Source organism: Trachypithecus francoisi, unplaced genomic scaffold, assembly GCF_009764315.1.
Source record: "Trachypithecus francoisi isolate TF-2019V2 unplaced genomic scaffold, Tfra_2.0 Contig01579, whole genome shotgun sequence".
Classification (NCBI taxonomy): domain Eukaryota; kingdom Metazoa; phylum Chordata; class Mammalia; order Primates; family Cercopithecidae; genus Trachypithecus; species Trachypithecus francoisi.
The window spans coordinates 31,755,515-31,783,099 of NW_022681442.1; the positions used below are offsets into that span (position 1 = coordinate 31,755,515).

Here is a 27,585-nt window from a genome sequence, read left to right on the forward strand (position 1 = left end):
CTCCTACCTTAGCCTCCTGAGTAGCTGGGATTACAGGCATACACCACCATGCCTGGCTAATTTTGTATTTTTAGTAGAGATGGGATTTCTCCATGTTGGTCAGGCTGGTCTCGAACTCCTGACCTCAAGTGATCCGCCCGCCTCGTCCTCCCAAAGTGCTGGGATTACAGGCGTGAGCTATCGCGCCTAGCCTCACTACCTAATTTCTTATTTCGTCACTATAGATAGGCTGTCTCGAGCTCTGACTCTGTTTTGAGCCTATGAGTGCTGTAGCCTCCTGACTTCATTTGCTGCTCAGATAAAGAATCTCAAACCTTGCCGGGTGCGGTGGCTCACACCTGTGATCCCAGCACTTTGGAAGGCTGCGGTGGGTGGATTGCTTGAGCCCAGGAGTTTGAGACTAGCCTGGGCAACAGGGCCAAACTCTGCTTCTACAAAAAAATACAAAAATAATTAGCCAAGCATGGTGGTATATGCCGGTAGTCCCAGCTACTCGGGAGACTGAGGTGGGAGGATTGCTTGAACCTGGGAGGCAGAGGTTGCTGTGAGCAATGATCACGCTATTGCACTCCAACTTGGGCAACAGAGTGAGACCCTGTCTCCAAAAAAAAAAAAAAAAAAACCAGAATCAAAGAATCTCATACCTCAGAAACACATATACCGGGACATTTATGTCTCTTATTCTGCTATGGCATCCATAACAGTGGTGCAGATGGGAAGTCCCTAAGTACAACTTTCTTTAATCAGGCTCTACTAAGCACTAAAGACTTCCAGGTTAAGACTCATGAGAAAACTCCATGTTGTATCTTTGCTGTCCAGAGAGTAGATTTCTTTTTTTCCTTTTTTTTTTTTTTTGAGACAGAGTCTTACTCTCTCACCCAGGCTGGAGTATAGTGGTGAGATCTTGGCTCACTGCAACCTGTGCCTCCTGGGTTCAAGTGATTCTCATGCCTCAGCCTCCCGAGTAGCTGGGATTACAGGTGCATGCCACCACGCCTGGTTAATTTTTGTATTTTTTAGCAGAGATGGGGTTTCACCACATTGCCCAGGGTGGTCTCGAACTCCTGACCTCAAATGATCCACCCACCTTGGCCTCCCAAAGTGCTGGGATACCCACGCCTGGCCAAGGGAGTAGAGTTCAATAATAGTAATAGCTAACATTTATTACCATGTTAGTAAGCATGTGTTAGAACTTGCTTACAGGAAGAATATTCACAGCCACTCGAAAGGTACAGTGATAATTCATATGGCTACTGTATAGATGAGGAAACTAAGACATAGATATTGAGTAGACTCAAGCCTGTAATCCCAGCTTGGGAGGCTGAGGTAGGAGGATCGCTAGAGCCCAGGAGTTCGAGAGTAGCCTGGGCAACAGAGAGACACCCTGTCTCTAAAAAAAAAAAAAAAAAAAAAAAAAAAAATTAAATTAAAATTGAAAAGAGATTAAGTGACTTGCCAAGGGAGTTGGGATTTAAGCTTACGTTTCTAACAAGTATAGTTCACCACTTCCTACCTGGAACATTGAAAAATTCAAATTCTTTCCTTAATTTGGGAGTGATCACCCTCTGGAGACTTCATTCATATTCACCAGACTCACAGGAGAAAAAATTTATAAATAGGAAGAGTACGAGAGGGAGGCAACCAACAGCAATTGGTCTAGGGCCCAAGAACATGAATGTGTGTCACTTTTGGCTTGTGTACCAGAGACCTCTGAACTTACATGTCATCAGGAAAGTCAATAATAGAAAGCAACCCAGGGGATCTAGGAATAGCAGGATACTAATAAGAGATAAAAGCAGAATGGTGATCCAGAGATCCTGGATCAAGATGGCCTACTGAGCACACACAGCTACCTCCCTCCCTTTCTACTTTAGGTCTATAAAAGTGAATGGAAATAATAGAATAAAAAAATTCTAGTAAGAGTATTATTGGAAATCAAGTAATCTTCTGAAAGATGGATAGTAGATGGTATAGCAGAAAGAGAGGGAAACCTCTATTCAAAATATTCTCAGGAAAGGACTGTTATGCATGTGGGCAGAGTTCTAAGAGAATTGCAGACTAAGAGATGGTGTGGTAGGAGGGGTCCTAGAGCACATTCAGTGTAATTGATTAGGGGCTAGGGAGCCGGGCCTCTGGGTTGCTTGTACTGAACAGCAGGAGCATTTACCCTCAAGCTACAGCACAAAGTAGATGCTTAGACAAGTCCTCAAAAAGGTGTTCATTTAATATGAGTACCTGAGCTCTCAGGGGAATGCCAGATACCTTGATTTCAGAGTCCCTGAAAAGGAATTCTGAGGGAAACTTGGCTGGGTATTACATTCCCAAAGCCCTAGCAAACTCCAGATTCTCCATCACTTTCTATACCTACAAGTTTCAAGATAAACCTGTAAACAATTCTTGCATTAGATATCATATTAGTCCATTTTCACACTGCTGATAATGACATAGCAGAGACTGGGCAATTTACAAAACAAAGAGGTTTAATGGACTTACAGTTCCACATAGTTGGGGAGGCCTCACAATCATGGTGGAAGGCAAGGAGGAGCAAGTCACGTCTTACATGGGTGGTAGAAGGCAAAGAGAGAGTTTGTGCAGGGAGACTCACATTTTTCAAAACCATCAGATCTCGTGAGATTTGTTCACTCTCACGAGAGCAGCACAGGAAAGACCTGCCCCCATGATTCAGTTACCTCCCACCAGCTCCCTCCCACAACACATAGGAATTCAAGATGAGATTGGGGTGGGGACACAGCCAAACCATATCATCCCACCTGGACCCTCCCAAATCTCATGTCCTCACATTTCAAAACTAGTCGTGCCTTCCCAACAGTCCCCCAAAGTCTTAACTCATTTTGGCGTTAAATGTCCACAGTTCAACATCTCATCTGAGACAAGGCGAGTCCCTCCTGCCTATGAGCCTGCAAAATCAAAAGCAAGTTAGTTACTTCCTAGATACAGTGGGGATACAGGCACTAGGTAAATACAGCTGTTCCAAATGGGAGAAATTGGCCAAAACAAAGGGGCTACAGGCCCCATGCAAATCTGAAATCCAGTGGGGCAGTCAAATCTTAAAGCTCCAAAATGATCTCCTTTGACTCCATGTCTTACAACTAGGTCACGCCAGTGCAAAAGGTAGGTCTCCATGGTGTTGGGCAGCTCTGCCCCTGTGGCTCTGCTGGTACAGCCTCCCTCCCGGCTGCTTTCACGGGCCGATGCTGAGTGTCTGTGGCTTTTCCAGACACGCAATGCAAGCTGTTGGTGGATCTACCATTCTGTGGTCTGGAGGATTTTGGCCCTTTTCTCACAGCTCCACTAGGTGGTGCCACAGTAGGGACTCTGGGTGGAGATTCTGACCCCACATTTTCCTTCTGTGCTGCCCTAGCAGAGGTACTCCATGAGAGCCCCGCCCCTGCAGCCAACTTCTGCCTGGACATCCAGGCATTTCCATACATCCTCTGAAATCGAGGCAGAGGTTCCCAAACCTCAATTCTGGACTTCTGTGCACCTGCAGGCTCAACACCATGTGGAAGCTGCCAAGGCTTGGGGCTTGCACCCTCTGAAGCCATGGGCTGAGTTGTACATTGACCCCTTTCAGCTGTGGCTGGAGCAGCTGGGATGCAGGGCACCAAGTCCCTAGGCTGCACACAGCACGGTGACCCTGAGCACAGCCCGGGAAGCCACTCTTTCCTCGTAGGCCTCTGGGCCTGTGATGCGTACAGCTGCCATGAAGACCTCTGACATGCCCTGGAGACATTTTCCCCATTGTCTTGGGGATTAACATTTGGCTGCTCATTACTTATGCAAATTTCTGCATCCCGTTTTTCTTTTCAGGAAATGGGATTTTCTTTTCTATCACATTGTCAGGCTGCACGTATTTGGAACTTTTGTGCTCTGCATCCCTTATAAAACTGAATGCCTTTAACAGCACCTAAGTCACCTCTTGCATGCTTTGCTGCTTAGAAATTTTTTCTGCCAGATACCCTAAATCATCTCTCTCAAGTTCAAAGTTCCACACATCTCTAGGGCAGGGGCAAAATGCTACCAGTCCCTTTGCTAAAACATAACAAGAGTCACTTTTGGTCCCGTTCCCAACAAGTTCCTCATCTCCTTCTGAGACCACCTCAGCCTGGATTTCATTGTCCATATCTTTATCAGCATTTTGGTCAAAGCAATTCAACAAGTCTCTAGGGAGTTCCAAACTTTCTGACATTTTCCTGTCTTCTTCTGAGCCCTCCAAACTGTTCCAGCCTCTGCCTGTTACCCAGTTCCAAAGTCACTTCCACATTTTCAGGTATCTTTTCAGCAGTGCTCCACTTTACTGGTACCATTTTACTGTATTAGTCCATTTTCACACTGCTGATAAGGACATACCCAAGACTGGGCAATTTACAAAAGAAAGAGGTTTTAATGGACTTATGGTTCCACACGTTGGGGAGGCCTCACAATCATGGTGGAAGGCAAGGAGGAGCAAGTCACATCTTACGTGGATGGCAGCAGGCAAAGAGCTTGTGTGGGAAGACGCCCGTTTTTCAAAACATCAGCTCCTGTGACTTATTCACTGTCATGAGAACAACACAGGAAAGACCTGCCCCCATGATTCAATTACCTCCTACCAGGTCCCTCCCACAACACGTAGGAATTCAAGATGGGATTTGGTTGGGGACACAGCCAAACCGTATCAGATACATAGGTGGGAGAATAAAAGACTCCCAAATTTCAGGTAGCAGGAATTTCCCAGGAATGGTACTGTTTAGAATTAATAGTGTTCCACGGAAATGTTATGTCTTCTGTGCTTAACAACACTGTGCAGTGTTTTTATTTTTATTTTTTGCATATGCAGTGTTTTTAAATGGGTAAATGGACTGGTACCACATAAAACTGGTGTTCTTTTTTATTCACCAGACCTTCATTTTCAGAATTAGTTTATTTAGCCAGTGTTCTTACTTTTTTAAAAAATTGCTGTTTAGTACTGTGAAAGACTTAAGGTGGGTGTAGTCTGTTTGGGAAGACTGTAAAATTTGAATCCACCACATGCAGTATTGGGTATGTTAATATTGATTTGATTGATTTCTCAAAAGGTGTTTTGATAATATCTGTCGCTAATTTGATGAAATTACTTATTCCTTGCAGTAACAGCCAATTTCTCATAAGGTCATTTTGTTCTGTCTTCATAAAAGGTGTTTCCAACAATATAAGCTATCCCTCGAGAGGTGGAAATTAACCAGTTTGAGCACCAGGCATTGCTCCTCTAATCTGGTTCTGTGTAAGTTATAATGTTAAAATTTAAGGCTTAAGATTTAAAGAACTTTCAAAACAGCATTTATCTAATTCTCATCAATATTTAGTTGTTAATATGCTTACTGAGAAAACAGATTTTATCTGTTATTCAGTGTGTCATTTCCCACACACCTGGTGTGATGTTCTATGCACAATAGGGACTCAACTACCTAATGAAGGGAGTTGAGTTTAACTGAATGGATTTGAATTGAATTGCCTGCTCTATCTCCCAGAGCTTTCAGATATCTCCTACTTCTGTTTTTACTTTGAACTGGTCTACTTGGGACCTGGGAACTGTCAGTGCAGAGATGCCAGGCCCCTTGTGAGACCAGTGCTGTGCCAGACCCACAATGAGGTTTTTAGTGTAGCTACTGCCTCTTCTTAAAACTCTGCATTTATTTTTTTATTTGTTTGTTTGTTTATTTATTTATTTATTTTGAGATGGAGTCTCACTGTCATTGCCCAGGCTGCAGTGCAATGGTGCGATCTCGGCTCACTGCAACTTCCGCCTCCTGGGTTCAAGTGATTCTTCTGCCTCAGCCTCCCGAGTAGCTGGGATTACAGGTGCCCACCACCACGCCTGGCTAATTTTTGTATTTTTAGTAGAGATGGGGTTTCACCATGTTGGCCAGTCTGGTCTCGAACTCCTGGCCTCGAGTGATCCACCTGCCTTGGCCTCCCAAAGTGCTGAGATTCTATAATCTCACGCCATCATGCCCGGCCTTGGTTTTTATTTTCTTTCCATATGGTAAGCATAGCTGTTTTAGAGTCTGTGTATGTATGATTCCAAGATATTCAGTCTTACTGGGACTGTTTTTGATGTCCCATGGTTCTCATTCTTGTGGTCTAGGCTCTTTGTGTGTCTGGTTATCTTCCTGTGTGCTGGTCATAGTATTTGGAAAATCTTAAGACTTGAGGTGAAGACACCTGAACTCTAGAAGGAATTTGCATTTGTTTCTGTCAGTTGTTTGTAGTCAACTAATGTTTTCAAATTCCTGAAGGATAGTAATATTTGAGATTCAGGAGTAAGAAATTAGAATTCCTGGGAATTCCTAAATTATAACTTCGTATTTTAAAAAACTTTTACTTACACATTCTTGAATTGTAGTAGAGATCATAATCAATGGTGACAAGTTTTCCTGTGCTAGTATTACACTAATGTTTTCAGAGGTTTTATATTTGTATATGAAATAAATGCACGGTTTGTTGTTGTGAGCCACAATGTCATGATATGACTATATATTTTAATAACATGTAAAAATATTCTCGGCCAGGCGCGGTGGCTCAAGCCTGTAATCCCAGCACTTTGGGAGGCCGAGACGGGTGGATCACGAGGTCAGGAGATCGAGACCATCCTAGCTAACACGGTGAAACCCCGTCTCTACTAAAAAATATTAAAAAAAACTAGCCGGGCGAGGTGGCAGGCGCCTGTAGTCCCAGCTACTCCAGAGGCTGAGGCAGGATAATGGCATGAACCTGGGAGGCGGAGCTTGCAGTGAGCTGAGATCTGGCCACTGCACTCCAGCCTGGGCGACAGAGCGAGACTCCGTCTCAAAAAAAAAAAAAAAAATTCTCTACCTGATAATAGACTTTTTTAAAGGACTTGATTTTTGTAAGAGCTATCTTAGATTCACAGCAACACTGAAAGGAAGGTACAGAGATTTCCCATATCTCGTGCCCCCACATATACATAGCTTCCCCCAGCATCAGCATCTTAAAAACATTCTTAAATTTCATTTTTAAATAATTTTAGATTTATAGAAAGCTGCAAAAATAAGAGCTTCCATATCCTTTGCTCAGCTTCTTCTAACCTTAATATCTTACACACCTATGGATTTATAAAATCAGAATATTAATGATAATATAAAACATTAAAAGAAGAACATTAGTACAAGATAAATGTCAAAAATCATTTAAAAATTGAAAGAAATACCACAAATATTTAGTATTTTAAAATTACTCTTTTTTTTTTTTTTTTTTTGAGATGGAGTCTTGCTCTGTCACCCGGGCTGGAGTGCAGTGGCCAGATCTCAGCTCACTGCAAGTTCCGCCTCCCAGGTTTACGCCATTCTGCCTCAGCCTCCGGAGTAGCTGGGACTACAGGTGCCCACCACTTCGCCCGGCTAGTTTTTTGTATTTTTAGTAGAGATGGGGTTTCACCATGTTAGCCAGGAGGGTCTCGATCTCCTGACCTCGTGATCCGCCCGTCTCGGCCTCCCAAAGTGCTGAGATTACAGGCTTGAGCCACCGCGGCCGGCCTAAAATTACTCTTAAAGTCTAATTTTATTTTGACTTTTAAATGTTAGATTCAGGGAGTACATGTGCAGATTTGTTACATAATGCTGAGGTTTGGGCTTCAATTGATCCCATCACCTGTGTAAGAGATCATAGTACCTAATAGGCAGTTTTTCAACCTTTGCCTCCCTCCCTGCCTCCATTGTCCTGTAGTCCCCAGTGTCTGTTGTTTCTATCTTTATGTCCATGTGTACCCAATATGTAGCTCCCACTTACAAGTGAAAACAATGCGATATTTGGTTTTCTGCTTCTGCCTTAATTGTCTTAGGATACTGGCCTCCAGCTGCCTCCATGTTGCTGCAAAGGACATGATTTCATTCTATTTTGTGGCTACATAGTATTTCATGGTGTATATATACCAGGATTTCTTTATCCAGTCCACTGTTGATAGGCACCTAAGTTGATTTCATGTCTTTGCTGTAGTGAATAGTGCTGGAGTCAACTGAGTGCAGGTGTGTTTTAGGTAGAAGAATTTTCCTTTGAACATACCCAATACTGAGATCGCTAGGTCGAATGGTAATTCTACTGTTAGCCCTTTAAGAAATCTCCAAACTGCTTTCCACGGGGGCTGAACTAATTTACATTCCCACTAACAGTGTATAAGTGTTCCCTTTTCTCCACAACCATGCTAACATATCTGTAATTTTTTTACTTTAATACCCATTCTGACTGGGGTAAGATGGTTTCTTATTGTGGTTTTGATTTGCACTTCTCTGATGATTAGTGATGTTAAGCATTTTTTTTCATATATTTGTTGGCCACTTAAATGTCTTCTTTTGAGAAGTGCCAGTTCATGTCCTGTGCCCATTGTTTAATGGGGTTGTTTTTTCTGGTTGATTTAAGTTCCTTATAAATTCTAGATGTTCGGCCTTTGTTGGATGCATAGGTTTTCCCAGTCTGTAGGTTGTCTGTTTACTCTGTTGATAGTTTGTTTTGCTATATAGAAGCTCTTTAGTTTAATTGGGTTCCAGTTGTCAGTTTTTGTTTTTGTTGCAGGTTGCCTAAGCCAATGTCTAGAAGAGTGTTAACTAGGTTTTATTCAAGGATTTGTGTCGTTTGAGGCCTTACATTTAAGTCTTTAGTTCATCTTGAGTTAATTTTTGAACATGGTGAGAGATGGAAGTCCAGTTTCATTCTTCTGCATATGGTTAGTTTTTCCAGTACCATTTATTGTATAGAGAATTCTTTCCCCATTGCTTATTTTGGTCAACTTTGTTGAAGATCACTTGATTGTAGGTGATGCAGCTCTATTTCTGGATTTTCTACTCTGTTCCATAGGTTTACATGCCTTTAAATAGAATTTTAAATACACAGAGCATTAGTTGCCCTATCTGATAGTGTTGATTTTTGTTTTGTGACTAATATTTCATACATCAAAAAAAGGTTTTCATTTTATGTTGATGTTGGTGGAATTGTTAAGTGTGTATTCAAAAGCATTTCCAGGGCTGGGCTCAGTGGCTCATGCCTGTAATCCCAGCACTCTGGGAGGCCAAGGCGGGTGGATCACTTGAGGTCAGGAATTTGAGACCAGCTTGCCCAACATGGTGAAACCCCGTCTCTACTAAAAATACAAAAAATTAGCCAGTGTACACTGGCACACCGCATAGTGGTGAGCACCTGTCATCTCAGCTACTCAGGAGACTGAGGCAGGAGAATGGCTTGAGGCCAGTAGGTGGAGGTTGCAGTGAGCCAAGATCGCGCCACTGCACTCCAGCCTAGGTGACAGAGCAAGACTCTGTCTCAATTTTAAAAAAAGAAAAAAAGAAAGAAAAAGCATTTCTGGTTAGGCCTGTTCTGGTGCATGTTGTCTCATGAAAGCTCATTTTCTTTTTTAATGTTGAAAATATTTCGTCTGCTTGTTCTGATTTTGGCTTTGCCATTGAAATTGATATTGCTTATGCTATGCAGATTTTAGATATGTTCCTGATTTTGTGTAGGAATATTTCACAACAATATTCATATCTTCTCTTTTGCATTTCTTCTATTAAAACATTTATAAAGAACTATATAGCAAATATTAAGCAGTAGAAAACACTGGACAAACATTACTGGATGGTATTCAAATAATGGAACATTTGCCCCTCTGTGCAAGATTTAGCACTATACAGAATCATGTGTCAGAATTGCTAATTTAAGGACTTCCTTTGCTTACAAAACTTTATTTCTTAGACTACCGTTATAAGATCTGTATAAAGCATACTATACAAGTAAGCTTATTAATCTTTATTTTATTTGCAAGAATGACTCACTGTTGGCAACGCACAGGGCCAGGAGCACACACTCTTCTAAATACATGTATTACATAGCAACAACTGTGAGCCAAGTTAACTGATCAGACCCTGGCCCTCCCACCCACTCTTGTCCTCATTCCCAGAAATGTCACCTTTCACACTTTACTCTGCATGTCAGTATTCTCTGCTGTTGCATCAACTTGACACTGGTGGGTTTCTTTAAACTCTTAATGTCTCTGCAGTTATTGTTAGGCTTTATTCCCCAGGAGAATCCTAGTACCTTCTCTCGTTTACTAGAGTTCTCAGCTGATTTTTTTTTTTTTTTTTTTTAGAAAGACATATAAATTTCCTAAGAAATGATGAGAAGGAATTTCCACATGGAAACAAACACTAGTCATTCTCAGCCCAGGTCCAACTTAAACCAATTTCAAGGCTCAGTGTATCTTGTACCTTGGATGACCAAGGTATCGGAACCCAGCTGTAATTTAGCAAGAGGGCTGGCCCAATTCTGATTTTCCCTCGGGAGTTCTTTAGGATCTTAACTTATTACAGAAAAGGTCTCCTTTTCGATTTCTATTTTAAAGACTTTTTTTTTTTTTTTTCTATGAGGGACTGATCCAAATAACATAGATTTCAATTATTGGAAATAAAAAGTCCAGTATTAGTTTTAGATAAGCCAGTCTTTGGCTGTAACTGAGAATGAGGAGTTTTAAATTTGGAATTATCATCTAGAGTCAGGGTAGAATACTAGACAGTATTTATGGTTGCTGTGTGTTGGGGAATGAAACATCATTTTGTGGGCTTCTGTGTGGTGTTCAGGTCAATCACTCATTCACCCAGGAAATATTCATTTGTTTTTACCATGGGCCAGGCACTGTGCTAAGGGCAGGGTACATAGCAATGAACGTTATAGATGTGCTCGCTGGTCTCAAGAAGCTTCCAGTCAAATGAGTTGCTAATTAACAAGTTAAGGTTTAGATCTCAAACACACTACCTTTAAGTCTGATGAACAGGTTGACTTGCAAAGCAGTAGAAACATTAAGAGTTAGTTCTCAGACTTTGAGGTTTCCCAGGACATACTATTTTTAGAAGCTCTGATCAGGACTACCTAGTACTACTCTATCTCTAGGTGAGGTTCACACATCTGAATTTGAAAAGAGGGTGTGCATTCGTTTCTTTGTTCAGTGTATATTTCTTGAGCACACACGATGAGCCAGGCACTGGCTACACGTTGATTAATTTAAAAAACATAGTCATATTATCATTCATATTTGTGTTTCAGACCCCAGTGATCATATTGATATTGACCTTTATAGCTAATTATACTGTTTCCTGCTGCCTTGGAATCATGACCCTGGCTACTTTTGGTGTGGGTCAGTGCCAGAACCCCATTGTTCTAAATCAGTGCAGTGGATGCCAAACTGTAGAGCGAGTCAGGAACCTTGCGCCTAAACTTTCCTCTTCCTGGCCTTTAAGGTAATGTCAAAGGAAGGTTGACCAGAGACTCTAAAAGTAATTTTTAATGACGTCTGTTGCAAATTAAATCAGAATATGTTTTTCAGGAAAATAATATTTCCCCAGTCTATGAGGTAGCATCTAAGGTCCACTAAAGAGAGCCGATAGATGAACAAGCCAGAGAATGACTGATATGGAACAATAACATCTTTATACTAAAGTGATACATAATATTCTAGACAGATTTTTAAAATTTGAACGTGTAACTGTTTTATATGCAGAAGCAGTTTGTCATTCTGCAGACTCCTTGGAATCCCTTGGGTAGAAGTATTCTTTCTCAGCCGGGCGTGGTGGCTCATACCTATATGTGGTGGTTCATGCCTCCCAGCACTTTGGGAGGCCAAGGTGAGAGGATTGCTTCAAGACCAGCCCAACCAACATGGTGAGACCCCATTCCTACAAAAAAATACAAAAAGAGCTGGATGTGGACCTGTCGTCCCAGCTACTCAGGAGGCTGAGGTGGGAGGTTTGGGTGAGCCCAGGAGGCCGAGGCTGCAGTGAGCATGTCATTGTACTCCACACTCTAGCCTGGGTGACAGAGAAAAAAAAAACAAGAATTCCTTCTCAAACTAGTAAGAGATAATAGAATTAAATAGCCAAACCGTTCTGTGTTTTTTGTTTGTTTGTTTGTTTTTTGGGACAGAGTCTCGCTCTTGTCACCCAGGCTGGAGTGTAGTGGTGCAGTCTCGGCTCACTGCAACCTCCGCCTCCCATGTTCAAGCAGTTCTCCTGCCTCAGCCTCCTAAGTAACTGGGATTACAGATGCCCGCCTCCATGCCCAGCTAATTTTTGTATTTAACCAGGCTAGTCTCGAACTCCTGACCTCAGGTGATCTGCCCACCTCGGCCTCCCAAAGTGCTGGGATTACAGGCGTGAGCCACCCCACCCGGCCCATTCTGTGGTCTTTCAAGATAATGAAAGTTTATGTAGAGGAAATAATAATCTTTCTAGTTTGTCAGTATGTGAGAAAAAAGCAAGTATCTTCAACTTGTGTAACATCTGGGTCAGGGTGTTGGCTCAGTAAAAATGAGCTCAGAGTTACTGGTAAAGGATTTTATCTTAGTATAAGACAGCAGCCATCATCAGAACCCATTAATAGGCTATGTTAAGTCAGGAGAGAAACTAGTTTCTCATTTTAGGTTGGATGGTTGAATGTATGTCAAGAAATGTAGCTTAGAATGGTGAACTGAGGTATAATTGACCTGTGAGTCACTGTTCTTAGCAGTTTGTAGGATGGCCTTGTGAACATTTCCTCACTCAGCTCCAGGCACAGGGTGGAGAAGCTGGAATGCATCGAGGTATTTAAGTTTCGGTTTCAGATTTCACTGAGGCTTTGCAGCACGGTACAGGAAAATAATTCATCCTCAGATGGCCTGAGACCCTTAGTTGCGAGTATTCCCACCATCACATCCCTACCTGAGCTGCTTGCTGCCTCCTTTTACTGTTCACTTTACCAGATGTAATAAGACCCAAAAGACAGGACAGTCATCAGTCAACCAGTATGACTGAGCTCCCACTGTATTCCAGGTAGTGCTATTGAGTCACAGTAGCAATCTCTGCCCTCATGGGAAGAGACAAGCAATAAGTAAGTAAAACTCTGAGTATATTTTTTGCTTTTTTGTCAGAAGGGAAAACAATCAATGGAGGAAAGAAATCAGAGAAAACCTTCTGAAAAATAATGTTTGAGTAAGATTGTTGGGGGCCAGCCAAACCATTTCTGGAGGTGAGAGGCATCGTTCCAGACAGATAAGACAGCAAGCATGAGAGTGTGTTAGGTGTTTGAGGAAGAGCAAGGAGACCGGTTCAGCTAGAGCAACGGCACAGTTGTAGTTCGTCATTTAGGGTAAGAAGAGAAGTTACTGGAAGGTTTTGAGCAGGGGAATAATATGACCTGACCTACAGTTTAACAGAAGAGAATAGACAGAAGAGACACAGGGCAGAGGCTGAGAGACCAGTTAGGAGGCTACCGCAGTGACCCAGGCAAGGGATGGTTGCCAGCAGCTTGGACCAGGATGGCAGCAGTGGGGATGATGAGAGGTGCTCAGCTCTCAGCATATTTTGAGTTAGAGCTAGTAGGACTTGCTTGTGGATTAGATATGAGGTATAAGAGATTGAGAAAAGGCCGGGCGCAGTGGCTCATACCTGTACTCCCGGCACTTTGGGAGGCCAAGGAGGGCGGATCACCTGAAGTCAGGGGTTCGAGACCAGTCTGACCAACATGGAGAAACCCCGTCTCTACTAAAAATACAAAATTAGCTGGGTGTGGTGGCACATGCTATTAGGGAGGCTAAAGCAGGAAGATCGCTTGAACCTGGGAGGCGGAGGTTGCGGTGAGCCGAGATCGCTCCATCGCACTCCAGCCTGGGCAACAAGAGTGAAACTCCGTCTCAAAAAGAAAAAAAAAAGATTGAGAAGAGTCAAGGGTAACCCTGAGGGGTAACCATGAGGTTAGGCAACTGGAAGGATTAGAGTTGCAAGTAGCAACCACATTTCTGGTCGTATTAATACTTCTTGAATTCCTGCTGTGTGCCAGGTAATTGGGTGTATAGGAGAGTATGATCTAGAACTTAGCCCTGGGGCATTCCAATCTTTAGGAATACGGAAGACAAGAGAGATGGGCCAGCAGAGAAGCAACCAGCCAAGGAGAAGGAAAGCCAAATGGAGAAACAGTTTCAAGAAGGGGCAGGTGATGCCGGACTCGGTGGCTCACGCCTGTAATCCCAGCACTTTGGGAAGCCAAGGCGGGCGGAGCACTTGAGATCAGGAGTTTGCGACCATCCTGACCAACATGATGAAACCCCGTCGCTACTAAAAACACAAAAATTAGCCAGGCATGGTGGCAGGTGCCTGTAATCCCAGCCACTCAGGAGGCTGAGGCAGGAGAATCACTTGAACATGGGAGATGGAGGTTGCAATCAGCCAAGATCGTAAGCCTGGGTGAAAAAGTTAGACTCTTGTCTCAAAAAAAGAAAGGGCAAGTGACAGGATCAGAAGCTGCCAAGAGGCCAAGTAAGGTGAAGTCTCTGAAATGACCATGGGATTTGGTGACCTTATCAAGAGCAGTTTCACTGAAGGGATGATGTTGGGATGCAAGCCCTGTTGGAGTGGATTAAAGAGAAAATGAGAGGTAAGGAAGAGAGGCATCGAGCATTTAGTGTGCTCAAAAGTCTTTCGAAGAGTTTTTTTTTTTTTTTTTTTTGAGTCGGAGTCTTGCTCTGTCGCCCAGGCTGGAGTGCGGTGGCGCGATCTTGGCTCACTGCAAGCTCCACCTCCCGGGCCCACGCCATTCTCCTGCCTCAGCCTCCCGAGTAGCTGGGACCACAGGCGCCTGCCACCGCACCCGGCTTATTTTTTGTATTTTTAGTAGAGACAGGGTTTCACCGTGTTAGCCAGGATGGTCTCAATCTCCTGACCTTGTGATCCGCCCGCCTCAGCCTCCCAAAGTGCTGGGATTACAGGCGTGAGCCACAGCGCCTGGCCTCGAAGAGTTTTGCTATAAAAGAAACTAAAAAAGGGTAGTGGCAGCAGGGGACGTTGGATTGAAGTGCCAGCGGAAGTTGTTTGTAAGACGAGAAACTTTAGCACGTGTTCATAAACTCGTGGGACTGATCCACTAAAATGGGCACATTGAAGAAGCAGGGAGAGGGGGCCTCACTGCTGTTAGATAGAACAGTCTCTGAGTGGTCAGGAGGGGAGGGAGCCAGCAAGCCCATGGAGAGATTGGCCTGGGATCAGAGCAGAGACACTTCCTCTGTTGTTAAAGGAGGGAGGCAGAGCATTCGGGTTCACAGGCAGGTAGCAGGGTAGGTTTGATGGTGAAAAGGTGAAGAAACAAGCCTAGAGAAATTAAATAACCTCCCCAAGATTATACAGCTAGTAAGTGGCAAAGTCAGGATTTAAATCCAGGGCTATCAAAGCCTGTGCACTTAACCTCTAAGCTAGATGGCCCTCTACCTAGCATCTAGCATGTGCCAAATAAATGCTACATGCATTGATTCATTAAACATTTAAATACCTACTGTGTGCCCCATTGTAATCACCCAATGGGTTCTTCCTGCCCACTGCACAAACAAAACCAATTCACTGAGGCCATTGCATGAAGAAAGAGTTTGACATGCATCTGGCCACTCCATGTAGGGGATGGAGTGACTACTTAAATCAGTCTAAAAAATGCAGAGGTTTTTCCAGGATAGTTTAGCAGCCAGGGGGCTAGGGGAATGCGTGCTGCTGATTGATTGGGGATGCAATCATAGGGGTGTGGACAATGGTCCTCCTGTACCAAGTCCCTTGCTGAATGGGACCACAGAACTGATTGACAGGTCCAGGTGGAGCCATCAGTCCTTAGAAATGCAAAAGCCTGAAAAGACATCTTAAAAGATTAATCCTGGGTTCTACAATAATGGTGTTATCTGAAGGGGTAATTGTGAAAGTTGCAAATCTTGTTACCTTCTAAATAATGGCTAGTAATCCTTTATGTCTACATCTTAGCAGAATTAGACTCCTTTCATCCTTCCGACTTGGTGATCTTTCATTAGTTTTACAAAAGTGGTTTAGTTTTGTGGAAGGGCTATTTCCATTTCAACTGTAAACTAAATTTCTCCCACAGTTAGCTCAGGCCAAGTCCAGGAGTGATCAAGGGCAGTTGGGAGGTTAAAGACAAGATGAGGCTTGGTTAGATCAGATCTCTTTCATTGTTATAATTTTCTCACTGTTAAAATTTTCTCAGTGTTATAATTTTTGCAAAGAGGTTTTACCATCTATAGAGCTGTGCTAGAGATAGGAAGACAAGTTAGACCATCCTTGCCCTCAAGGAACTTTCAGTATAATAAAAGGAGATAAGCAAGTAGTATAATGAAGTAACAACATAGGTTAGCCAAGAGAGATATTTGCATGGTGCTCTGGAAAATAGCAAGAACTATAGGAATCGGAATGTCACTGGGCAGAGTCCTAGAGAGTGAGGGGTTGTTGACCCTCAGAGTGGAGCAACAACATGGGCAGTCACAGAGGAATCCACAAAAGCTTAGGGAGTTACATATTCTTGCTCTTTTTTTTTTTTTTGGCACACTTTTCTCCCTTTTTTTCCTTTACCCTTCCTCTACCTTCTCCCTCTTTTCTCTCTCTTTCCAAACCCTAATTCCCCATCTTCACTTCTAGAATAGGTGGCAGTCTATCTGTCCGCTCTGGGCGTCACACAAATAGTCATGATAGCCCACCCCTAGGAGCAGATAGCAAACATCATAGTGGGATGGTGCTTCAGGACTGCTGAAAAGAGCCATTGTAGTGTGACTGTTGTGTAAAGTGAGAGGGGGTGCTGAAGGAGGGATGGCTGTCTACAGGGTTCTATTTCACCAGCAGTCCTAGCACTGAGAAAAATAGAAAAGTCATTCTCCCTTTTCCCTCAGCCACTTTCTCTGTACACAAATTTATTACTAAAAAATGGCAAGCCATTCACAGCTTTTGTTTAGATCTGGGTCGTAGTAGTGTGGAAGTAAAGCTGAGGGAGTTTACCTCTTTATGCAGACTGCTTATCTTTAATGTCCTAAAGGCAATTGGACTTAGAAAAGGAGGGGGAAGCCCCCTTTTGTAACCAACTGTTTGCTCTCCACTTGCCCAACTATAATTTCTTTTTTTTATTTTTTGAGACGGAGTCTCGCTCTGGCAGCCGGGCTGGAGTGCAGTGACGCCTGTCGTGGCTCACTGCAACCTCTGCCTCCCAGGTTCAAGCAGTTCTCCTGCCTCAGCCTCCTGGGTATCTGGGATTACAGGCGCCCGCCACCACACCCAGCTAATTTTTTTGTATTTTTAGTAGAGACGGGGTTACACCATGTTGGCCAGGCTGGTCTCAAACTCCTGACCTCAAGTGATCCATCCACCTCAGCCTCCCAAAGTGCTGGGATTACAGGTGTGAGCCACCATACCCGGCCAATAATTTCTTTTTATAACTAGGATCCTTACTTATAATTTAGTCCTTTCTTTTTATCTCTTCTCTTGGTTGATTTATTAGGTGTGTTTTTCTTATCTTGCTAGCTTTATCAAAGATATCAAGTTGCTAGAGGACTTTGTTTTCCATAACAGAGAAAGTTTAATCTTTTAACTGGATTAGAAATAAGCAAGATCATAGAATTTTAGATTTGAAGTGGCAGAGAAATCATTCATGTCCACATTTCCTACATAGGAAAGTGACAGCCAAAGAGGGTAATCATCCCTGCAAACTGGTTATTAGCAGAAATTGAACTTCTAGAAGGCAGGTGTCATTTCCTCATCTGGTCTCAGTGCTCTCTCTGTTACACTGTTGCTCTGTTATAACTTGTGGTGAAAGCTATTCTCCCGAATAATGTTGACTTCCTGTTGGTTTGGTGAACCAAGTCGCAATCTTTATTGGGTTTAGGTAATAGGTTGTAATGACTGAATCACTCAGTGCTAGGCTGTCTTGTGTGTCACTGCCATTCTGTGTGCTCATGGTGGTTGGCTGGTGAGGCCCAGCTTGGGGCAGGGTTGGTCGGCCAGGACTGGAAACAAAGAGGGAATGGTGGTGTTGGGGTGTACATGGCTTGCCTCAGTAGTGATCCACTTTTGAATTAGGCCAGGATAGTGTCTATTTGTTTATTTACTTGGTTTGAGGGAAATTAAGATTTACTGTGTTTTGAGATATTCTTCTTAGTCTAGTGACATGAAATCAAACAGATCTGGGTTCAAATTCTAGCCCTGCCATGTACTAGCTTATGTGATCTTGGACAGGTTATTCACACTGCCAGATTGTTTCTTTATCTGTGGTAAAACAAGTATAATAAATACCCTCCTAGGAGGGCAGTGAAAATGGAAAACCTCTACCAACTTCCTAGTGCTGATCGTAGCCCATAGTACACACTGAAAACATGGTAGCTGCCAGGGCTGTCACTGCTGCTGCTGTTGGTTGAGGAGGTACAAGGCACCAGAACAAGTGGACATCAGAAGGTTTGACAATATAGAGGTTCATTCAGGCCCAGCGCGCCTGTAGTCCCAGCACTTTGGGAGGCCCAGGTGGGCGGATCACTTGAGGAGTGATCAGGTCAGTAGTTCAGGAGTTCGAGACCAGCCTGGCCAACGTGGTGAAACCCCTCTCTACTGAAAAATATAAAAATTAGCCGTGTGTAGTGGCAGGCACCTGTAATCTCAGCTACTTGGGAGGCTGCGGCAGGAGAATCTCTTGAACCCTGGAGATGGAGGTTGCAGTGAGCCAAGATCATGCCACTGCACTCCAGCCTGGGTGACAGAGTAAGACTCTGTCTCAAAAAATAAGAAATAAAAGAAGATTTGACAATCTAGAGTTTCATTCGAGCTGGGCACGGTGGCACATGCCTATAATCCCAGCTACTAGGGAGGCTGAGGTGGGAGTGTGAATAAACTGTCCAAGATCACATAAGCTAGTACATGGCAGGGCTACAATCCCTTGAGCCCAGGAGTTCAAAGCTGCAGTGAGCTTTGATCATACCACTTCACTTCAGCCTGGGCAACAGAGCAAGACCCTAACTCCAGTAAATAAATAAAGGCTTATTCAGTAAGTCAGTAAAGAATCCAAAAGGAACCTAGTAGCACATCAAGTATTTGAGGAAAGGAAAAATAAGTTGTGAGGGAAAATAGAAACATGGATTGTTAAAGCTGTAGGGGCCAGGCACAGTGGCTCATGCCTGTAATCCCAGCACTTTGAGAGGCCGAGGTGAGTGGATCACTTCAGGTCAGGAGTTTGAGACCAGCCTGGCCAACGTGGTGAAATCCCGTATCTACTAAAAATACAAAATTTAGCAGGGCGTGGTGACATGCACCTGTAATCCCAGCTACTCGGGAGACTGAGGCAGGAGAATCACATGAACACAGGAGGCGGAGGTTTCAGTGAGCTGAGATCGCGCCACTGCACTCCAGCCTGGGCTAAAAAAAAAATGCTGGGAGAATCAGAGGAGTCATTGTGGCCGACCGCCTCATTTTATTGACAGGTAGACTGAGTCCCAGAGAGAATTAGTCATTATCCAAGAGTAAACATCTAATTATTAACAAAGCATATAACCCAGTTCTTCTCAGGGTTCTGGATATTATTTCACAAATTAAGTTCAAGGAATCATTCCTAGACATCCAATGAATGACCAGACAGCTAAAAGAGTAATCTATTAAGGCCTGTCTCTTAGCGTGTTTCCCCTGCTCAAAACCTCATGACTCTTTGCTTTCCATTGAATAAAATAAATGTCATTGACATCCTCTGGGGTCCACCCCAACCTATCTCTTCAGTCTCCTCTCTTATTTACCACGTATTATATCCTTCAGATTATTCCCTATTTCTTAGTGCTCCATATGTGAAGTCTGCAGAGATCCTGCTTCTCCCTGAAGTCACTGTTTACATCCGACCGCTTCCCTGAAGCCTCCACTTGCCATACCAGGGACTTTGCTTTGGTGCCATTGCTGTTTGTCTTTGCTCCATAGCACTGATCACATTCGATCTTCCTTTAAGCGGGTTGCTTCTGCATTGTAAGAGGCAGGGACTCACTTGTTCATCTTTTTCTCTTCCACAGTGCCTCCTCTGTGATAGGTAACCAGCTAATGTTTGTTGATTTAAATAGCCATTTACCTTCCTTTTTCATTTCTGTCTTCATTTTCCACTTCTTAAATATGTTGTATGAGTTAACTAGAAAAGAAGTTTAAGAAATTAATGTTTTTGATGCTTCCCTGGCATGACAAGTATCTGGGAAAATGTGAAAGCATACCTAACTCCATTCTGGGAAGAGTCTTTACACTATAAAATCACCTACTCTCCAGATCAAAGGAAAAGGAAGTACTTTTTCTTCCTTCAGTTGTATGACTGTCTGCAGGTGGGAGCTTGAGCAGCTTGCGATTAGAGTATACACTAACTGGTGACTTGAATTCCAGAAAACCAAAGCACTCAGAAGAGTCCTGCCTCTAAATTAAGGGGTGAAGTCCTGAAAGGTTTTGGATGTTCATGGATTAGAAAGGTGGACTTGGAGGATGGGGAATGGAGGTCCAGCTTGAGCTGCATGGGAAGGAAAGCATTTGTTTATACCCCTGGTGGCTTACTAAAGGATTAAAGAGGCGGGGGAGACTGATATGTGACCTGACCTGGACTTCTGAAGTGGGGGCTGTTTGTCTTTCACACGACTTTTCCTGCAAAACCTTTAGAGCAGCAGAATGCCTCTATCTTCAGCAAGTAAAGCAGCCAAGCCAGTTTGACCAGCTTGAGGGAAACACCAAACAAGCTGGCAACTCCAATCACATGCATACTAGTTACTCATTATCTGCTGGCCTCTGGAGAAAGAAAGAGTAGCTCGCTGATTGGATCCTGAGGTTGAAATAACTCCACTTCTGTCTGTGCTCTGACCAGAGCGACAAGAAGAGCGCCTGGAATGCTTGGGAGACATTTTAAGCAGGACAAATCCAGCCTAAGGCTAGACTGCACCTGTCCACAGCCCAGACCAGGCCCATGGAAAAGAAAAGTAAAACCTTTTTCTTTAAGCACATAGAATATGTGTGAAACCCACAAGGCTAGAAAAGAAAGTGAAGTGGAGGAAAAAAAGCACTGGGACTCCACCTGGGAGTATGAAGACTACGGGAGTGTACGGAAAAGGAACCTTACGGTGCCGGATGGACTCTACAGAGAAAATGACTTGGATCCCAGGTACTGGGCCAAAGGGCAGCATCGGCCCTACAGAAAAAGGGATTGTGGATACTGGGATTTTGAGCAGAGTGAACCAACCTATGTGGACTGTGGGGAAGCACATGAAAGTGGAAAGGACTGTGTGTACCACGGAGGTCATGATGGTTATAGGAGTCCAGAAAATGTAGATTCTGAGAGTCCCAGCCCTGGGACGAAGGATAATTCGCCCACGAGAAGCCTAGATGTGACCTCAAAAGCTGGTGGATATGGGGAAAATGGCTACCCAGACTGTAAGAATCTGAATTATAATCCTGAGGACTCTAAAAAAGCTGAACAATTGACTGATCGTAGGGGTTTGGATGATTCTTCAGCGAATTTAGGTCGACCTCAGTTGTGGTATACAGACCATAGGAATGTTAATCATAATCTTGAGGATTGTCAGGAAACTAATTTTTATAATAGAGAACACAGCAATTTATATCATGTTCCTGGGAGTTATCCTAATGGGCAGCTTGTGAGCTTTTCAGATTTGAATGGGGTCAAGGAAGATAAAGAATTTATCAAATACCATGAAGGGGACAGGAATGTTTATCAAAATGACAACATGTATCCCAAAGCTAAGACTCATGTCATGGATCAGGGTAATTTTGATACAGAAAATGAAGGCTATGATGCTTTATTTGCAAACTGTGCATATAAATCCCGTAATTCCAGAGGAACAGATTCTCTCCATCAAATGGAGAATTCGGAGTATAATGGCATTGACATACCAAGAACGAAGGCACGTGGGGGCAGCAGGATCCTTCTGGATGGTCTGCAGACTCAGTGTACCAGGGGAGACCAAGGAGGACGTCATTTGGAGATTCCTCAGAGCTCGTCATTAGAGAAGAATATCTGGCATTTAGAGGAAGAGAGAAAATTAAATGGCCCAGAGACTTGGAGAAGGAATAGTTGCCTCCGCCGCACAGCACCCAGCACCCTCAGGCGCTCAGAGTTCGTGCAAAACAGGAAGAAAACCCAAGGTATGAACTCAGCCAGCCTTCTTAGGATAAAGCATAAAAATAGATTTAAAGGTGGTTATACCAGGTAGTAGGAGCACTTGTGTTCTTAAGGAACCCGGGCCCTGAACTTCTTATCAAGTGCACCTTGGGTGAGAACAACCTTAGAGATTTGATTACTTTGGAAGGTGTTGTACAGAGCAAGAGTATATACAGTGCTAAAAATGTGCAACATTTGGACAGCGCTCTCATGGGAGCTTTTATTTACTCTTCTTGTTTTTTTCAGTTGTCTCTAATCTCAAGTATCTTTCCTTTCTTACTTTCATGTTTTTGTTCATCTTGTGGGGGCAGCAAGTTTATTATCAGGATGTCAAGCTGAAATTCATTTTCCTGATGTGTTTTTTTTTTTCTCTCAGTCCCTGCACTTCTTTGGGCATTAATGGAAAAGAAGACTTGACTTTATTTTTATTTATTTAGTTTTTTGAAACAAGATCTCATTCTGTCCCCCAGGCTGGAGAACAGTGGCATGGTCATGGCTCACTGCAGCCTCAACCTCCTGGGCTCAAGACATCCTCCCACTTCAGCCTCCTGAGTAGCTGGGACTATGGGCATATGCCACCATGCCCGGCTAATTTTTAATTTTTTTTGTAGGGGCAGGGTTTCGTCATGTTGCCCAGGCTGGTCTTGAACTCCTGGGCTCAAGCGAACCACCCACCTCTGCTTCCCAAAGTGCTGGGATTACAAGCGTTAGCCACCATTGCCAGGCCTTAATTTTAGTTTTAATATTTTTTTACTGCTCCTTTCAGAGCAGGGCTACCCCATAGGCAGTGTGCCCAGAGTAGCCCTGACTTGTTGTATCAATTGTTCACTCCTTGACATTCAGGAATCTTAAGTGAATGATGAGTACTGACACTCTTGTAGAATCCAGAAGATTATTTCTAGCTTTCAAATCACTTCATGTCACTGAGCCTTAACTACATTATCTGTGAAATGAGAATATTAGGAGTCTTTTATCATGTAGAGATTATTTCTTTCTTGCCATTATGTCTTTTCTTCTTCAGTTCTCATAAGTGAACTTTATTTCTACTATGTTATTTTTATAATTACTGGACTCCCTGTGAAACCTTTCGTGTGTGTGTATGCTGTATGTTGTCTTCATGCCAAATAGCCTTTCTGGTTCTGGCCAATTTTGGGGTCCAGGCTGTGACCAGAGGATAAAGGTTAGTCAGAGAATGTGAATGATCTGGAAAATCCATCCCATACCCTCCTGCTAAGTGGAAAGTTTCTCGTCTAGGTCTCCTTCAGAATGGGCTGGCTGGTTAGATTTGTACTGGGAGGCACCACAGACTGAAATGATAAGCCTGCTGTGGTCCTGGAACGGCCAGTGGTTTACCTGGTGGTCCTCCAACATGGGCTTGACTTAGCTTGAATTTCCAGGGCACCATTTTGGACCTAACAGGCTCTTAACCTACACCTATAAAGACAAAAATGAAACCAAACCCAGCTTTAGTTGGGAGGCTGAGGTTTTTAGCAGCTAGTCATTTTTTCCTAGGTGCATTTTCTTTCTGAAATGATAGGGACTGGATAACTTCTAAATTCCTCCTTGATATTGGTTTTTGTATTGTTCCTCTTCCCTACCCCCACATCTGTTCCTCCTGTGAACTTTGTTTCCTATCTTTAGTTCCTTATTGTATTAAGCCTCCCAACTGCAATCAAAGTGTGTTTATTCTGTTGGACTTCACAGGAGTCAAACCCTTCTCTCTGCAGTGTTGTAATGTGCCCTCTGATCTCTCTGAAACCAGCTGGGTTTCACCCAATGTCATTTCCATTTCTGCAGCTCTCTGTATCTTTAAGGACTTAACTTTTGAAAGTATATTCATATTTAGTTCACCGCTTTTTGTACCCCTAATATCCTCCTTGACCTGTAACAAATTCTGTCTTTACTAGAAATCTTTCAGCATTCTTAACATTTTTGTTAGCTCTCTCACGCCATCACCCTTCGTGAATATTACAAGGGAACACTGTGTAATTACACAAAGGAACATGCATCAGAGTTGGTCTGCCTCGAGTTCAAATCTCAGCTCCATTTACTAAATGGCCTTAACTTGACAAAAATTACGTAACCTCTTGGAACTTCGGATTCTCAATTTGTAAAGTGAAGATAATACCTGTTTCATAATGAGATAGGAAAATAAAACAATCACATATCCGGAACATAGTAGGTGCTCATAAATGGCCATTTCTTTGTGTTTTATCTGCCCACCTCCCTTCCCCTTTACAAGTTGCCCCACCCGCCTGTCACTTCCTTGAACCCAGGAGGCGGAGGTTGCGGTGAGGCGAGATCGCACCATTGCACTCCAGCCTGGGCAACGAGAGTAAAACTCCATCTCAAAAAAAAAAAAAAAAAAAAGGAAATACAGTAATCCTTATTTTGAGAGATTAGGTTCACCCTTTTAAATAAATAAAACCTAAGCACAGGCCGGGCACAGTGGCTCAAGCCTGTAATCCTAGCACTTTGGGAGGCCGAGGCGGGCGGATCACGAGGTCAGGAGATCAAGACCATCCTGGCTAACGCGGTGAAACCCCGTCTCTACTAAAAAATACAAAAAACGAGCCGGGCGAGGTGGCGGGCGCCTGTAGTCCCAGCTACTCGGGAGGCTGAGGCAGGAGAATGGCGTAAACCCGGGAGGCGGAGCTTGCAGTGAGCTGAGATCCCCAGCACTCCATCCTGGGCGACAGAGCCAGACTCTGTCTCAAAAAAAAAAAAAAAAAAACCTAAGCACTAACTACCTAAGTTTATTCTATTTTGTCTTATTATTTTGTTTCATGAATTTATATCTTGCCTGTTAGAATAGATTCATTCACTCAGATGGAACTAACTTTAAAGACCATCTAGTTTAACTCCACTTGTTTTGCTATTCCTGAAGTTCCAACAGATGAAACGACTTGACTGAAACTACAGAATGCTTAGAGGACATTTCAGCTTTCCATATCCTTGCCCTAGCTCCCAGATGGAGCCTCCCTCTGTCGTCTAAGCTGTAGTTCTGTGACACCATTTTGGCTCACTGTGGCCTCCGCCTCCCGGGTTCAAGCAATTCTCCTGCCTTAGCCTCCCGAGTAGCTGGTGGTGTGCGCCACCACACTCGGCTAATTCTTGTGTTTTTGGTAGAGACGGGGTTTTACCATGTTGGCCAGGCTGGTCTCAAACTCCTTACCTCAGGTGATCTGCCTGCCTTGGCCTCCCAGAGTGCTGGGATTACAGGCGTGAGTCACAGCACCCAGCCTATAATTAAAACTTTAAACGATTATAATTTAGATCAATTAATTTTTTGGGGGTAAGGTGGGATAGTTGTAAACGATATATAAAATGTTATGAGAGCAAGTGGAAGGAATAAAAGTAAACCGCCTAATTAATATAAACTGAAGAAAGTGATTTTATAGAGTAGGATAGAAAAATAGCCAGAGGGTTATGTAGTTGAACAAATTTTGAACCATCACTGTAGTGTTAATGGAAATATAATGCAGGAAACGGCCATGCTTTTATGGATAACACACAAAATCCAGAACATGCCTTCACGTTTAATGGAGAGCACTGGCTTCGGAGGCCAGTTTTGAATATACTGCTTTATGAACTGTTTGGTCTTAAACAAGTCATTTTATTTCTCTTTGCCCGTTTCCTCATTTGTAAAATGTGAGCAGTATTATCTTGCCTCAAGAGTCTTGGTAAAATAGAACATCAGAGTGTATGTGTGTGTGTGTGTGTGTGTGTGTGTGTGTAGAAAATAGAACTTTTCATGTAAAGATTTTTTGACATAAAAATTTGCTTATCAAACAGTGATAACTTATCTTTAATTATTTTACAAAAATTATCTTTGCCCTGTTATTTTACTTATGCTGCCTAAATATTAAAAAATAGTAACCCCACAGTTTTAAGCTTATCAGCATACCTCGCTAGGATTTAGTGTATTTGGTGAGTGTTCAGAAATTGCGTTTGAGTTACTCCTAGTATTAAACTCACTATCCTGCCGCATAAGAAGTTGCAGACTCCAGTAATTTGGGCACTTGATCCTCATTTGTTATCCTGTTTGCCTAGATTGGGACCTGGAGATGAAAGAGGGAAAGGGAGGCTTTGAGCTAGGTCTCCAAGGTGGAATTTCTCCCAGCAGGGAGTTTACCTCAGGCTACTTGCCAAAATAGACTGGCATTACAGAGCAAAAGCCACCAGGAACGTTTTTCCTCTTGCTGTTGAGATTTAGGACCTAACTGTAATAGATTTACCTCTGAAGTTGGTGATCCTGGAAGTCTGCTATGAGCCCTGCAGCTCTGGAAGTTTTACACAGAGCAGGATAAAATTTCTCCAAATAGTAAAGTAGGTGCTGGAGGAAAAGCAGTGGGGGTTGGGTGGGCTGGCCGGAGTATTGTGGTAACATGGAAAACCAGGGTTTGTGATTCCTCCAGGCAGGGCTGGGGAGGAGATGAGCACATGTACAGAGAAATTGCCTCCTCTCAGGGTTTGCAGCAGAAAGACTGCTCTAGATGGATTGCTAGGCAGGCAGTTGTGTTTTTGCTTTCTTTTTTGCATATTATTTCAACAACGTTTTCTTTTCCTTTTTTACCTTTTTTTTTTTTTGAGACGGAGTCTTACTCTGTCGCCCAGGCTGGAGTGCAGTGGCGTGATCTTGGCTCACTGCAACCTCCGCTTCCTGGGTTCAAGGGATTCTCCTGCCTCAGCCTCCTGAGTAGTTGAGACTACACTACAGGTGGGCACCACTGTGCCAGCTAATTTTTGTATTTTTTTTTAGAGACAGCATTTCACCATGTTGACCAGGGTGGTCTTGAACTCCTGACCTCGTGATCCACCAGCCTTGGCCTCCCAAAGTGCTGGGATTGCAGGCATGAGCCACCGCGCCCGGCCCCTATTTTCTTCATCCATTTAAAGGGATTGATAGGAAAGAAACCTCAGATTATTAAAAGGTGAAGAACGTTTGAAATGGACTAACGGTAATTGGGGGCTGACTGTTAGAACATTCTCGTTTTACAGCAAATGTTCTTTTTTCTACTTTATTATTCTTTGTCATAGCAATATTATATATTCATCATAGAAATACTAGAAATGGGAATAAGTGAAAAAGGAAAAAATCAGTTTCTGTCACCTTTAACACTTGATGTGCATTTGAAATATTTTTCTCTTTTTAACAAAACTGTAGTTCTTTCATTAACTTTTTTCAGCAATTCACATTAGATGTAGCCTAGGCTGGAGTACATTGACGCAATCTCAGCTCAGTGCAACCTCCATCTCCCAGGTTCAAGTGATTCTCCTGTGTCAGCCTCCGGAGTAGCTGGGATTATAGGCGCATGCCACCACAACCAACTAATTTTTGTATTTTTAGTAGAAACGAGTTTTCGCCATGTTAGCCAGGCTGGTCTTGAACTCCTGACCTCGGGTGATCCACTGCCTTGGCCTCCCAAAGTTCTAGAATTACAGGTGTGAGCCACTGTGCCCGGTCTTATAAGAGTATTTTATTATATGGACATGGCATAGTTTATTTTCCTGGGCCCTTTTGCTTGTTTGGTTTTTTATTGAGACAGAGTCACTCTGTCACCAAGGCTGGAGTACAGTGGCGTGCTCTCG

At 43.2% G+C, this 27,585-nt stretch overlaps 1 protein-coding gene across 2 annotated transcripts in view; it reads left to right on the forward strand.

Annotated features, from left to right (window-relative positions):
- The window catches only part of DNMBP (dynamin binding protein), a 123,351-nt gene that overhangs the window by 55,853 nt on the left and 39,913 nt on the right, over nucleotides 1-27,585 (forward strand). Inside the window, exon 1 of one of the 2 annotated variants that reach the window (XM_033186078.1) lies at nucleotides 20,597-21,977. The exons of the other annotated variant lie outside the window; for it this stretch is intronic. Within the exon in view, the coding sequence (XP_033041969.1) occupies nucleotides 20,825-21,977 (1,153 nt within the window). The 5' untranslated portion in view covers nucleotides 20,597-20,824. Of the gene's footprint in view, nucleotides 1-20,596; nucleotides 21,978-27,585 lie in introns of those variants that run through there. 2 annotated transcript variants of the gene reach the window in all.